Source organism: Arachis duranensis, chromosome 1 (assembly GCF_000817695.3).
Source record: "Arachis duranensis cultivar V14167 chromosome 1, aradu.V14167.gnm2.J7QH, whole genome shotgun sequence".
Lineage (NCBI taxonomy): Eukaryota > Viridiplantae > Streptophyta > Magnoliopsida > Fabales > Fabaceae > Arachis > Arachis duranensis.
In genome coordinates, this window is record NC_029772.3 from 97,303,573 (window position 1) to 97,317,086 (window position 13,514).

The window sequence follows — 13,514 nt, forward strand, 5'->3', positions numbered from 1 at the left end:
TTGATTAATATTAATATATTAATATCACTAATCAGGCTTAATGGCTGGTGCTGTGTTAATTTAAAAATTTTGGCATAGTATTAAAAATTGTTGTGGTTAAAATTGGATGAATGAGTTTTGTTGTGGACTACTTGTGGTTCAACCCTACGGCCAGTGAGCCTAAACTTATAGTTGGATATTGAAGTTCTATGAAGAATCAAGACCGTCTTGAACTAGTACCACTTTAATCTCATCTTGAACATTAATTGTGTTGTTGATCCAAGCTGATGGTTGTTTGAATATTAATTATTAAATAAATAGTATTTTAGGATTGGATGAGAACGAGACAAGCGTGAAGGAATGAGGCCGAAGCATCGTCTAATAAACTAAAGAAAGTGTTCAATCAATAGAACTTTGGGTGGTTGGTTCTTATTGCAAATAATCAGAATCACATAAATTCGTACACTATCACTTTTTAAAACAAGGACCTAATTTTATTTGGTTTTTGATTCAACAAGGCTAAAGTCACCCGACCAGTCCATTAGGACCATTATTTGTTCAGGGAATTAGAGCATGTTACTTTTGTTGTTTTTACTATAAATATAAATATAATAACTCAAAAAAAAAAATCTGGATTCGGGAAACTATAGACACAATAATACATATTACAAGACTTAGTTTAAGTGATTGTTAGAATTAATTAAACGTATGTCCTTAATTTTATCCTAAAAAATGGTGTGTATACTAATGTGGTAGTTGACTTATATTTGCTACCATGCAAAATATCTCCTTATTAGTCTTAACAAGGTCTTCTTATAGGAGATACATCATACATGCAAAGACTTTGGCTTGAAATCCACAAGGGTTCCATAAAAATGTAGTGAAATGAGAGAATTGTCTTTTCTCTTCGGTAAGTAAAAATCATATGTTCTAAGTACTGTTCCCTCCGATCCATTACATTAATGCAAACATTAGACTTTAGCAACAGTATTCTGTGATATCATTTTGTTGAAATTGAATGTATATATAATAAACTAATAATAATAATAATATTACATGCTGAGTGTCAAAAGTAATAATTAATAAATGAAATATTTAATGCAAAAATTCATTAATCTTTTGATATAATTTCAATGTCCTGACAGTATAAAATATTTTACATAGTTATACAATTATATTCATTCTCATAGATGATCATTCATGTATAAAATTATTTTATACCGTATCAAAATTAAATTAAAAAAAAGAGATAAAACTTGTTAGGAGGTTTTCCATAAACATTAAATCCAATTTGATCCAAAAATATTTGTGGACAAAAAAAACGGGTGGCCCACTGAGAGAGGAACAGCAAATGCTTTTAATGGAAAAGGGATGGATGGCGCCACTGGATGGTTACTGGTTAACAAGGGTCCAAGAATGAGAGTGAGCCATATTAAGAGACTGAGTGACAAGCCATTGGTTGCACCTCTTTTAGCATGAAAACGACGCAACTCTTCTACGTTGGGCTCATAACTCCTGTCCCTTTTGGACCACTGGTTTTGTAGAATTGGTGCCAAAGTATGATTGAGATTTTAATTTGTTATTTATAAGTTGTGCCACTCTTAGAAATCTATATCACAATCATCGGTCCTTCTATTCCGATAAGCACAGAATGTTTTGACCAATGGAACCAAAGATGACTCTCTTACTCTCTTTTTAAAGTGGACCATGTTTTAAACAAACTACTCTTTATTACATAAAAAAATATGATTCTTGTATGTTAATTTTGTATGTACTTGAACCAAAATTTTCAATGTTTTAAATATTAGATTCTTTACGAACCATCACATGTAAAATACGTGTAGTTATGCAATTAATTTTACTGTGGAAGTCAAGGAATTCAATAGTTAAGGCTTTTTCTGGTCATCAATAATTCAATACTCATTACTAACTAATTAGTACTATGTCTTTTGTGTTTTTTTGGACTGGTTTAGTACTATGGACACCTGAATGAAAAATAAAAATATGGGCCTCGTCTCAGAAATAATTGACCTGCAATTATGATGCCCAACTAAGGCCCTAAATAATGGAACTTTTTAGTGTTGGGTGTGTGATTGTATAATATGAACTTATTCGTGATGTAATACTTAAGATTAGGAGTTGTTCAATTTATCTAACAAAAAATTTAGAAATTCTCCAACGACTATATAATAATGGAGAGTGGATTAAAGATTCAGTAGACCAATCAATAAAAATTTTGTTAGGTAGACAATGATTTTTATAAATAAGGTGAATAATGAATTCTAAAATTAATCTAATAAAATGAAAAAGAAAAAATATAAGTAGACAATGAAAATACTAAATAATGTGAATAATGGATATATCGGATATTCATTTCACTAGGTGTGTAGATGGTTATTCTAATATTAAGATTTAGGTGAGTAATTTGGAGGTGTAATGTATTTTGATTTGATTGGTGATTGTTCATGTTGTTCAAGAAAGTTATTGGTTACCTAACATAACCCAATAAAAAAAATACTCCATCCCAAATTGTCTCCTAAACCTTAAGATTAGAATAATCATCTACATACCTAGTGAATTGAACATCCAGTCATTTTTAACTGTGCATGAATAAATTGAATCAAAAGAATAACCATTCGATTAAAAATAATAAATATAATAATCCGCATACCTATTAAATTGAATATTAGACATATCTATTATTCATATGTTTAGTATTCTCATTGTCTACCTATCGTAAATTACTTCAAGAATCTCTTTGAAGATCATAACGAAGCCGGCATCGTGCTTGATATGGAGAAGACTTATCCCCCGTTAGCAGAGGAAATTTCCAAGAGGATATATGACCAGTCTAATGTTGAGGAAAGAAGGCAATCTTCAACATTGGATTATTAAATTATGGTCAGCATGTAACCAGTAATAAAAAGTGAGCTATTAGATGAAATCTCACATCAATCTTACACCATTAAATCATCATTAATGGTTATTTGATGGCTACAAGTCACAAAAGTTGCTGCCTCTAGTACTCTTAAATAACACTCCAACGTGTGACAAATTAGTTATTGACTTGTCGAATTGAAAAATATCACTAAAAAAAATAGTGATAGCTTGATTACTAACGTATTATCTGGTGGAAAATTATAGTGTCATATAATTCAAGAAATATTTTGGTTACTAACTTATAATCTGATATACAATTATATTTGGTGTTAACTTGATGACATGATTCCATACTCCATTTCTTGGGGTAACCTCAAAGCAAACTGGGCACAATGTCTGTTGTCTCCTCTTAATTAAGTAATGAAGGATAAATGGTATCCAATGTTTTTACTACATACCAAGTTAATAATGTTATATGCACTACTTTTGTATACACTCTTTTTTTTGTATAGTTTTTATTTTTGGCATTTAAAGTGATTGATAAAAAGTGAAAATAGATAAAATAATTACTACTATACCATAAAAAAAATATATGTACCAAAAAAATGTGTATAAAAAAGAAAGTACAAATATCATTTTTCTTAATATTCGTAACAAAATTTGTATTAAGATGACAACCATATTCAGGTTGCTCATCCGCCCCACGTGAGGTTTCTTTCTTTAATACCTTAGTCTATTACGCATCCCACTGAGTTGCATATATATATATATATATATATATCAGTATATGCATGCACGTGTGCATACCGGTTCTTCCAATAATTTTTGTGCCCCAAAAACCCCTGAAATCATTCATTGCTTTATATATACAGGTATTCTGTTGTTATACAGAGACCTACTTACACGCTGTCTCTTTTGCATCTTGAAATAGCCAACACAACAAAAGGATCAATGAAGTAAGTGCACAAAGTATGGCTAAATAATACACTGTTAGAACAACAATGTAATAATAAATGTGAAGGCTGCCTCGGATGCTAATAGAGTGCTGTTAAACTGGGATACAGCTGCCTCAGGCTTTCAAAACAAGACAATGAATGCAACTACATGTTAATTAAAAGATGAAGGCTGAGTTGTCATTAATTGAGAGGTTAATGCTTTGCCAAAAGAAAATTGAAGGCGGCAACAAGCAATAAGGTTTTATTATTTTATATAACATGATTTGTAGTGCCCTTGGATTTTGAAACAAGAAATCCAAAACAAATACTAGCTACTAAGTATAGTGTAATACTGAGTGAAAACTAAAAAAAATAAGATTGAAATGGAAGAAACCTTGAAAAAGAATAATTTGGGTTGTATGTAAAACCAGCTACTATCACATACACATGAAAAAGCAACTCCCCAACATTTTGCTTTTCTACAATCAGAAGTTAATAGCAATTTTTATGTGGCACAAAATACAATGAAAGGAGAGGCACGTGGTAACGCTAAAAGGCACCATATCCTTGCATTGATATCATTGCCAATTTCCCATTCTCCTCTCTTCATTCACTGACTTTGATTTCATTAGTCTTCTTTCTCCGTAGAGTGAGAGTAAAAGCTCTTCTCAATATCCATGTTTTACTTCCCTTTGCCTTAGGCTGAACTTTTGTGCTTTCCAATGCTCTTTTAACAATCAAATGATCCAATATTTTAGGGTCCATTCTTCATGCCAAGTTGCAACCGTGAACCATTAGGAATTATATCTTCTATATACTATATAATGGTGGAAGGTTTTGTTATTGGAAACATTGGAAAGTTGAAGTTTTGATTAGAGGGTATATCTCGTTTTTTGGAATCCAAAACCAAAGAGTTTCAGATAAATTATTAACATAAATCTCAATGGTAGAACTTCAATCCTGTTCAAGCTTGGTCAATGCCTCGGCATTGTGTGTAATAGAGCAAGAAGTTAAGGGAGAGAGTGTCAATGTTGTTGCTGAGATTTCAGCTGAATTAGAAAGAGAAAGGCAGAAGAATTCGGAGCTTATGAAGAGAATATCAATGCTGGAAGCTCAGCTAAGAGAAAGAAATATAGAAACTCAAGTATGATATTATTTTTTATTTCTGACTCTACATTTTTGGCTTGTAATATATATCTATGCATGATAATTCATACTTTCCTACATTGGTTAAACTCCCTTATGCTACAATAGGGATATCATAAGTCATTAATGTTGTTGAATTATTGATTGCTACTTCTTTAACCAACTGAAACCTTTTAGCTGTAAGATTAAGGCACTATGATCAATTATCCTACTGAGTGAGGAGGGATGGTAAATTAAAAAATTTAAAACCAAGTGTTTAGTTAATATTCCTTCATGATTGAACTTTACTTCAGTTTTATTATTAAAAGGTGGAAATTATTTTATTGATATCAGGAAAGTCATCATCAACATGCAGGTGCAGCAAGCTCAAAGAAATTCAAAAGGCAGAGGATAGAACAAGCAACTGATGAAGAAGAGAAAAATAATAATGCCAAAAGTGAAATGGCTTCACAGTATAGACCTGGCATTGATCCAGCAAAGTGCTTAATCAATGAAGCAGACTCTGAATCTGTTGCAGATTTCAATGAAACAGATAGTGATGATGACTGTGATGATAATTATGATGATGATAGAGTTAGTCAAAGACATGAAGAAATTGAAGGCATTATTGAAACTGTTAATGAAAAAAAAGGTTACTTAGCTAGTTATGTGAAACAAGATGATCATGAAAATCAAAAGACAAATCATTCCGAGAAGAGAGAAGTCAAATCACAAGAAGGCACAAAAATTAGAGAGACTGAATTTGAGGTACCTTCATCAGGATTCATCATACATAAATCACAGAACAAAAAACCTCAGAAGGTGGCTTTTAGCCCAAAAGAAGTTAAGAGGATAATAGAGTCTGAAGCCCTTTTACAAAAGAATGCTCAGTCCCACACAATAAGGAAAATCATAGTTTTTTCATCCCTTGGCATAAGACATGGCTGTGAAGATATGTATGAGCTGGACTTGAAGCATTTTAGCATTTTGAATAAAGAAGAACCATATGTATCACCAACAAACCCTGGGGTAAGAGATTGAAATCATTTTTCAGTTATTTTCATAAATTCAATAGTGTAATATTGATGCATAGGACATATTTTCTTGCAGGAGCATGTTTTATATGAGAATCCTGGTGTTCGGAGGAAAATCTTTTATCCAAATAGAGAGAATCCTGTGTTGTGTCCTGTCCAGATACTTGAAGAAGAAAATGCCATGCGTCCATGTGATCCTAGCTGTCCATCATGCTTATTCTTGTGTATTAAGTATGGTGGAAGGACAAGAAATCTTCCGCAAAATGAGTAAGTTCTTTCTCGTTGATCTCAGAAATGTGTAGGTAAAAACTTACATTCAGTTGTCTTTATATAAAATTAATAGTTGAAAATCGTTGGATGATTCATCTAGCAGTCTAGAGTTTAGGATTTAGGTTCAGTTTAGATAAACAATTTAAATAAGTTCTTTTGAAAAAAGAGCTTAAAGTTAATAGAAGTACTTATTTTAAAATTGTAGCGTTTGGATAAATAACTCAAAAAATTCAATTTTTTTACACAAGAAAATAAAAATTAAAATGACCATGATAACAAATACTTTTTAATATTGAATTTTTACATAACCTAATCACTAAGATTATAATCATTTACGTAAAGAAAAGTATGTGGAACCAAAAGGGGATCAGCCAAAAATTAAACAAAACCACATTAATTTATATTAATAATTAATTTTAAATTTTTTAAATTCAAAATTTTAAAAATTTAAAATTAATTAGGTAAACCTAATTAAAACCTATAAAAGTCTTCCTCTTTTTTCTCACATTAACCTACTCACCTCCAATGGTCACACACAAATCTCTCTCTTGCCAATGTTACTGGAAGCGCCGACGACTTCTATGCTCTCCAGGTAAACCTATCTTCATTCAATGAGGAATGAGTGGGAGCCGCCTTCCCCGTTAGGAGTTCCAAGAGCAGTATACCAAAGCTATAGACGTATGTCTTTTGTGATACTTTGCGAGAGTCAACGACCTCTGGGGCACGATAGCCGGAAATACAGTTGGGTGTGACGGTCGGGAGAGCAAGATGAGCAAGGCCAAAGTCGGAGACACGAGCTTCAAATGATTTGGTGAGAAGGATATTTGAGGATTTGATGTTTCCATACGAGGATGTTGGTCCGTGTGAATGTAGGCATGCGACCCCACGAGCAGCGCCAAGGGCAATGGTAGACCTTGTTTTCTAATTCACGGGAGTCCCTCCGGCGTCGTTATATAAAAAAAACATTTATTTAATATGAAAAAAAACATCCTAATACTTAATAAAAGAGACATTCAATTATATTTTAGTAAAAATAATTAAATATCTATAAAATTTAAAAAAATAAAATTTTTAAAGAAATAGAGACATTCACATTTGCAATACAAAAAAATACGAAAAATATATAAAAGAACATCCATTTAGTATGAAAAAGAAACATTATGATACTTAGCAAAAGAAACATCCACATATATTAACTCGTATAGATTTTGAATTCACCAAAAGTATTTTGGCTGGTTTTTGGCTAATACCCTTTTGGTTTCCTAGCGTTGCTCATAATAAAAATAGAGTAGTAAAATGATAAAAAAAATAACTGGAAGAAATATATGCAGTAAATAGTTTGTTTTTGTTTTAAAATGGTAGTGGAGAGTCAATACTTTCAGCAGATGAATTATTATGCGTATAAAAATAAAATCACATACGAAAAAAATAAAGTTAAAACTGAGATTTTATACTACACACAATTAAATACAAATTTAATAATAAAAATAGAGTAATAAAATGATAAAAAAATAACTGGAAAAGATATATGCAGTAGGTAGTTTGTTTTAAAATGGCGGTGGAGGGTCAATACTTTTAGCAGATAAATCATTATGGGAAAATGGTGGTGAAAGGACAAGACTTCTAGCAGATAGAACTTTGCCTAAAAATAGTGGTGGAGGGCAGTATTTTCAGCAGAAACAAAAAAATATTTTCACATAAGTCAATTTTTTTAGAAAAGTAGTAGAATGACTTATCAAAAAAGAAAAGTCATATATTTCTACTTTTTTAAAAAATTGTGAATTAACTTTTCGAAAAATTAAAAACTTTTTTTTAAATGATGCCAAACACGACTTTTCATCGTTCAAAAGTAAAAAAAAAAAAAAAAAGAAGCTTTTGTTTTTCAATCGGGCTTTTAGTATTGTAGTATTGGATTGATGTGGCAGGTATGTGAGGCAGCGCATGGGAAGAAACAAATTGAAGTCATTTGGGCCAGTTATGTGCCGAATGGGAATGTTGGTTCATATTAGAAGTGGAAGCTTCTTCTTCAAGGCACTTGGTATCACACTTCTGTTTATGGCAGGATTTCCTGATGATCTAGTTCAGAGAGAAACCAAATACCACAACTTAGACTTGCTTCACAAATATTACAGGTTTATCAAAATCATGAAACAATATATCTAGTTTCACTTTCTTCACCTAACAAATATAATGGTATCCATGACAGGACTGATGAGGATGCTGAGGGGGAGCAGCTGTTTCTTCCAATTCCAATTGCATGTGACAATGTAAAGTAAAAAACTCTAATAATAGTTACCTAAACAATGCATTAACATACTCTAATATGGTCTTGTCCTTGCAGGGAAGCAAAAATCCTGAAAACTTGACTGGAAAAACAGTTGCTGCAAAATCCAAGGGGAGAAAGAACACTAGTGACATCTTCAAGCCTTATAGTTCTATAAATGCCCCATCATATCATCAACAATTAGCACCAACAGGTTCAGCACAAACTCAATTTGCAATGGCAGCATTTCATTCTATCCCATTCCCATCTCAGATTTCCCAAGATACTCCTCATCACATGCCAAATCCAATTCTTGCCACTGGTAATAACAATTCATATTATATGCTGCCACCACAACCAGCAAGTACTATTGTACCTGTGATGTATTGGCCTCCACCAAATACATATCTTCATGGACACTATCCTTCCACATATGGATACCAGTTTCTTCCTTGTGCTGCAAGTTACATGCCATTCCACACAACACAACCTAATTACAATCACCCAAGCTGCAGTTCCACCTTCCCAAAGTTGTTAGAAGGTGGTGGAAAGAATGATTTAGCCTCCGAACAATGTGACAGCGATACTGATAGCACTGAGGACCATGATGCAAGTGCAACTGCTTCCATGACATGCCACAAATGATTCATTCAGTTGGAAAAATAATCATTCGCATATGGTTGAAGTACCATGATGCATAAGCTTTTCTGTGCAGCTTGTAACTCAAACCTTGTCTTATTTATCATCATGGAAATAATTTTCAACTTTTCTCACTGTGTCCTAATAATCACTGACACAACCTATATCACACACATACACATATATATATATATAGGTTGATCAGCTCATAACATCTTACTGTCAACGGGCTGGGATAATTAAAATGTTACAATATTTTGTGGTCCTGACCCAACAAAGAAAATACGAAGTTATGTATACTTCGTAAAAATTGAACATTAGACAGAGTCAGACAGCTATGTAATTTAACGGAAATGAAAGGATTTCTTTTAGTAGTAATGTTAATTTGATGTTATGAGTTGAACAGTGGAATGTTGGGCCACCTGAACGATGATGGTGATTCCATTTTCTTGCTTGCACAGCTCTCCTAAGTCCTAAGTCACTTTCGAGTTTTGATTAATGCATTTAGCAGTGGGTCCACTACACAGTTCAAGGTAGGAAGATTCTTCATCTGTGATGTATCCCATTTTGCTTGTTTTCTTTCCTTAGTTTCCTACCAACTGCCAATAATGTAGTTCACTCCTAACTTTAAATAAACTGAAAATATGCATTTATTATTTTAATACATTCAAGTTTTTTTTTATGAATCAAATTTAATCAAATTAAATAATAAAATTTAGAATAATATTAGTTATAATTAATTTTTGTTCTGTTAAATCAATGTATTTAGACTTAATTAACACAAATTTAAATGCAGAGCATTAATGCATCATATTAAATATTTTAAGCAAATAACCACTGTTGATTATTCTACCCGCCCTTGATTTCTGGTGCATTTAATACTGTTAATTAAAACTTGTTGAATTTTATAAACTTCAAATATAAGCAACAAATTTGGAATCTTATGCTTCTTTTGCCCCTTTTACCCGTACGTCTTTTTCTTCGTCCTTATCCGCATATAACAATGGAAGCTACGCTTGTATACTACAATAATGAATAAGCATGAATGGGAGCGAGAACTGATAGCACATACATTGAACTGTGACTGCCACGCACCCATGCCATGCCATGCATCATCACATACATACACATACACATACACGACAGGCCCCACATCACATGCGTACATTATCATCATCATCATCATTCATAAGCATCAACATAGCTATTACCCACTATCCTTATTGAATAAAGAAAGAAAAAAGAAAAGCATCTAATTTGTGCAGAGATCTTGAGACACAGCAGCAACAGCAGCTTATTATTTTCGCAGAATTAGGCTTAAGAAAGCTAAGGCTCGTCGTCGGTGGTACGGATCTTGTTGGCAAGATTGCACTGCTTTCTAATCTCACCTTTAGAGCCAGTGAGAGGGTTGTTCTCAGACAGAATGGTAATGGCTCTGGAGAATTCCTTGAAGAAATAGTCCTGACTCTTAGCCATTTTCTTCACAAAAGGCTTAGTCCTTTTGTCATGGGCCAATTGGTGATCCACCAGCAAGAGCCCCTTGTTGTCCAAGATGTTCCTGTAGTAGTTGTTGTCCAGAACCATGGGGGTACCACGGTCATTTCTCACATACTGTACGGCCTTTGGGTCCGGAATGGAGTCCGGGCACTTCTTCAGCATGTGCGGCACATGCTCTGGGTTCAGCGCTGAGTCTACCTCCGGGTACAAACGGTGCACCAACTTCACGCAGTGGGTTCGCCCAACGCTGTGTGCTCCTGTGTCACGTTTAACACAATAATCAACCATAATAATGGACTATTAACTCAACCCTCAACATAATAAAATAGAGCATAGTATACCAAGTAATGCAACTACGCCGGGAGTGTCGATTCCCATGGCGCCAAACTTGTCGAGAACGGAAGAAATGGATTCATTGTGGTCTGGAAGGTACTGTTCAACGACCTCAGCTCTGCTCCTTCTACCATCCCTTCTTCCTGTTTTTAGAGGGATGTAAGGACCTCCTAGCTGCAAAGATTTGTAACTTGTTTGTAACTAACAAAAACGAAGCGAGAATGACAAAAAAAAGAAAGAAGAAAGAAAGAATTAAAGAATTGTTACAGAAACAATGCCATCTCTGGCAGAAAGGACAAGGATATCAGCACAGGAAACAACTCCAGGGCACTCTCTCTCCACAGCTTCCTTGATGGTCTCAATGTACCTGAAGTTCCTCAGCCCGAAGCTTCGGTCAGTCTCCTTCTCAGACAAGGTTCTTCTTGTGGAGTCCAAAAGCAGCGATGCATCACACCTCTGCTCTCATAAAACAAGTGTAATTAGTTATGGAAATTGGAAAGGCTGATTATTGATTATTGATTATTGATGAGCGATTATTACCTGAACAGCACAGTCATGGAAAATGTTCCTGAGCCAGGAGAATGCAGTGTTCTTGTGGCGCTTGTAGAGAAGCTTCACTTGTTCTTTGATGATGTCTTCAGCCTGAGGGCATGTCTCCTTGTAGAAGTTCATAACAAGGCCAGGATCATCTTCTTCCGCAAAAGCCAGTACTGCTGAAAAGGATACTAAAGCTAAGAAGAAGAGGAAACAAGTTTTGGGAGCCATTACTCTTCACTCTCTCTTGATTGCTTAGTTGCGTTTATTAAAAAAGTTGCTCTTTGATTAAGGAAAACTTTTCTTGCATATACTTATGGAAATGAAAGTTTCCACAAACTAGCGTTTCTACTTTCATTGGATACTAATCGATAGGAACAAACATTTTTCAACACTATCTTATCTTTAGCAGTAACGTTCATGTTTTTCTCCAGTTTAGTTCCAAGATACCGTAATGTTATTTATACGTTAAAATTACTTACTAAAATTAGTTATTAGTATAAAATATATAGAAAAGTTTAGGGGCCAGCAATATTTGTGATTGATAGTCATCAACTAGCCATCAATAATGATTTGATGGTGTGAGATTGGTGTGAGATTTCATCCAATGATTTACTTTTTTTCTATTGGTTACATGCTGGCCAAACTGTAATAAAATTGCTGGCTCCTTAAATTTTTTCTTAATTATTATTATATGAAAGGTGCCTTGGCTTTTGAATTTTTATTATAAAGAGTGTTAGGAAACAACAATTTTTATGTTTTATAATTATTAATTAGTTATTAATAATATTTTTAATAATATAAAATTATATTCAATAATAAAAAATATTTTTTTAATAATTAAGTACTAATCATAAAATATAAAAACAGTAGTGCTACGTTACCAACTTTTTATCTGCCAAAATCTGCCAACTTGAGTTGGGCTAGACATGAAACTCATCTATTAAATAAAGCCACATCTAAATTAATCATGGTTTAATCCTAATTTAAACCGTGTTAGTAATAGTTGGCAGACTCTCTCTTGGTAACGTATATTTTTTCATATAAAAATTACTGGCCTAAACTTTTCCATTCCGTTATTATTATTTATGAAAGGTGCCTCGGCTTGTGAATTTGATGCCATGTAATAATGATCAAACGCTCGGTGGGACTTCTTATCCTATTTTCGGGTTTGGGTTTAGTTAATAAATGCTTTAAAAATATATGTTAAAGTTATTATTAAGGTTTATTTAGTTATGTATTTATTCTGTATCTATTAAATAAAAATATTTAAAATTTTTTATTAATGATAAGTTTATTATGTGTCTTAATAACACATATTAACTAAATTTTTATTATTAATAAGAATTTTTATATTTTTATCTTAATAAATGAATAATAAATATATTAAATTTAAATTTTACATTCTTTTTGTACAAACTCTTTTAATTAATAATGCTTTGAAGTTATACTGATATTTTGGAAACTTAAAAAAAATGCTCCAGTGGGTTTTTGTGAAGCACTTACACTGTTACACAAAGGGCTGAAAACAATGGCTCATGAATGATGTGAAGAGTTTACTGTACCTTATTATTACTATTATGGGTTTTTGTGAAGTAGTATAAATAAATAAGGTGAGTTTTATGGTGTCTTTGCCTAACTTCTCTTTTAAAGTAAAAAATAAAATATTTAAAGTAAAAAATAAATCATGTAAAATTTATTAAATATTATTTATTTACTTTTTTTAGTAACTTAGGTATAAAATAATAGACACCATAGTATTCACCAATAAATAAAATCAATTCTGTGATATAGACTATAGTGTTTAAATTATCTAAATTATCTTTTAAAGTAAAAAAATTAAATATTTAAGATTTATTAAATATTAACTAGTTATTTATTTTGGCAAATTAGATACCATTTGTAAAGTACCATAACAATCATCAGTAAATAAATAGCATGAAGCTGTTTTCATGCATTCAAAATCTATATATATATAAAACTTATTATGGTAAAAAAGTTGTTTTCAATCGACAAAGTGCAACC

At 32.4% G+C, this 13,514-nt stretch overlaps 3 protein-coding genes across 3 annotated transcripts in view; 2 read left to right on the plus strand and 1 right to left on the minus strand.

Moving 5' to 3' along the window:
* The window catches only part of LOC110276525 (uncharacterized), a 3,709-nt gene extending 835 nt beyond the window's left edge, over positions 1 to 2,874 (plus strand). Inside the window, exon 2 of the mRNA XM_021133432.2 lies at positions 2,695 to 2,874. Coding sequence (XP_020989091.1) covers positions 2,695 to 2,874 — 180 coding nt within the window. The remainder of the gene's footprint in view (positions 1 to 2,694) is intronic.
* A 1,571-nt stretch (positions 2,875 to 4,445) lies between these two features.
* LOC107467255 (uncharacterized) lies at positions 4,446 to 9,432 on the plus strand. Its single transcript, XM_016086296.3, has 6 exons — positions 4,446 to 4,938; positions 5,274 to 5,948; positions 6,030 to 6,220; positions 8,149 to 8,355; positions 8,430 to 8,490; positions 8,565 to 9,432. The coding sequence occupies exons 1-6, from the start codon at positions 4,738 to 4,740 to the stop codon at positions 9,129 to 9,131; spliced, it is 1,902 nt and encodes a 633-aa protein (XP_015941782.2). The 5' UTR covers positions 4,446 to 4,737; the 3' UTR covers positions 9,132 to 9,432.
* A 691-nt stretch (positions 9,433 to 10,123) lies between these two features.
* Positions 10,124 to 11,736, minus strand: LOC107466751 (peroxidase 42). The gene is made up of 4 exons (XM_016085760.3): positions 11,496 to 11,736; positions 11,223 to 11,411; positions 10,964 to 11,129; positions 10,124 to 10,879 (listed from the first exon to the last, which is right to left on the minus strand). The coding sequence occupies exons 1-4, from the start codon at positions 11,718 to 11,720 to the stop codon at positions 10,452 to 10,454; spliced, it is 1,008 nt and encodes a 335-aa protein (XP_015941246.1). The 5' UTR covers positions 11,721 to 11,736; the 3' UTR covers positions 10,124 to 10,451.
* Between the last annotated feature and the right edge of the window lie 1,778 nt (positions 11,737 to 13,514).

Coding starts and splice junctions, on each gene's coding strand:
- LOC107467255 (XM_016086296.3), top strand. CDS start 4,738: ATGGTAGAACTTCAATCCTGTTCAAGCTTGGTCAATGCCTCGGCATTG. Junction 8,356..8,429: donor TTGCTTCACAAATATTACAG/GTTTATCAAAAT, acceptor TATCCATGACAG/GACTGATGAGGATGCTGAGG. Junction 8,491..8,564: donor TTCCAATTGCATGTGACAAT/GTAAAGTAAAAA, acceptor TTGTCCTTGCAG/GGAAGCAAAAATCCTGAAAA.
- LOC107466751 (XM_016085760.3), bottom strand. CDS start 11,720: ATGGCTCCCAAAACTTGTTTCCTCTTCTTCTTAGCTTTAGTATCCTTT. Junction 11,412..11,495: donor TCCATGACTGTGCTGTTCAG/GTAATAATCGCT, acceptor TTATGAGAGCAG/AGGTGTGATGCATCGCTGCT. Junction 11,130..11,222: donor CCAGAGATGGCATTGTTTCT/GTAACAATTCTT, acceptor AAATCTTTGCAG/CTAGGAGGTCCTTACATCCC.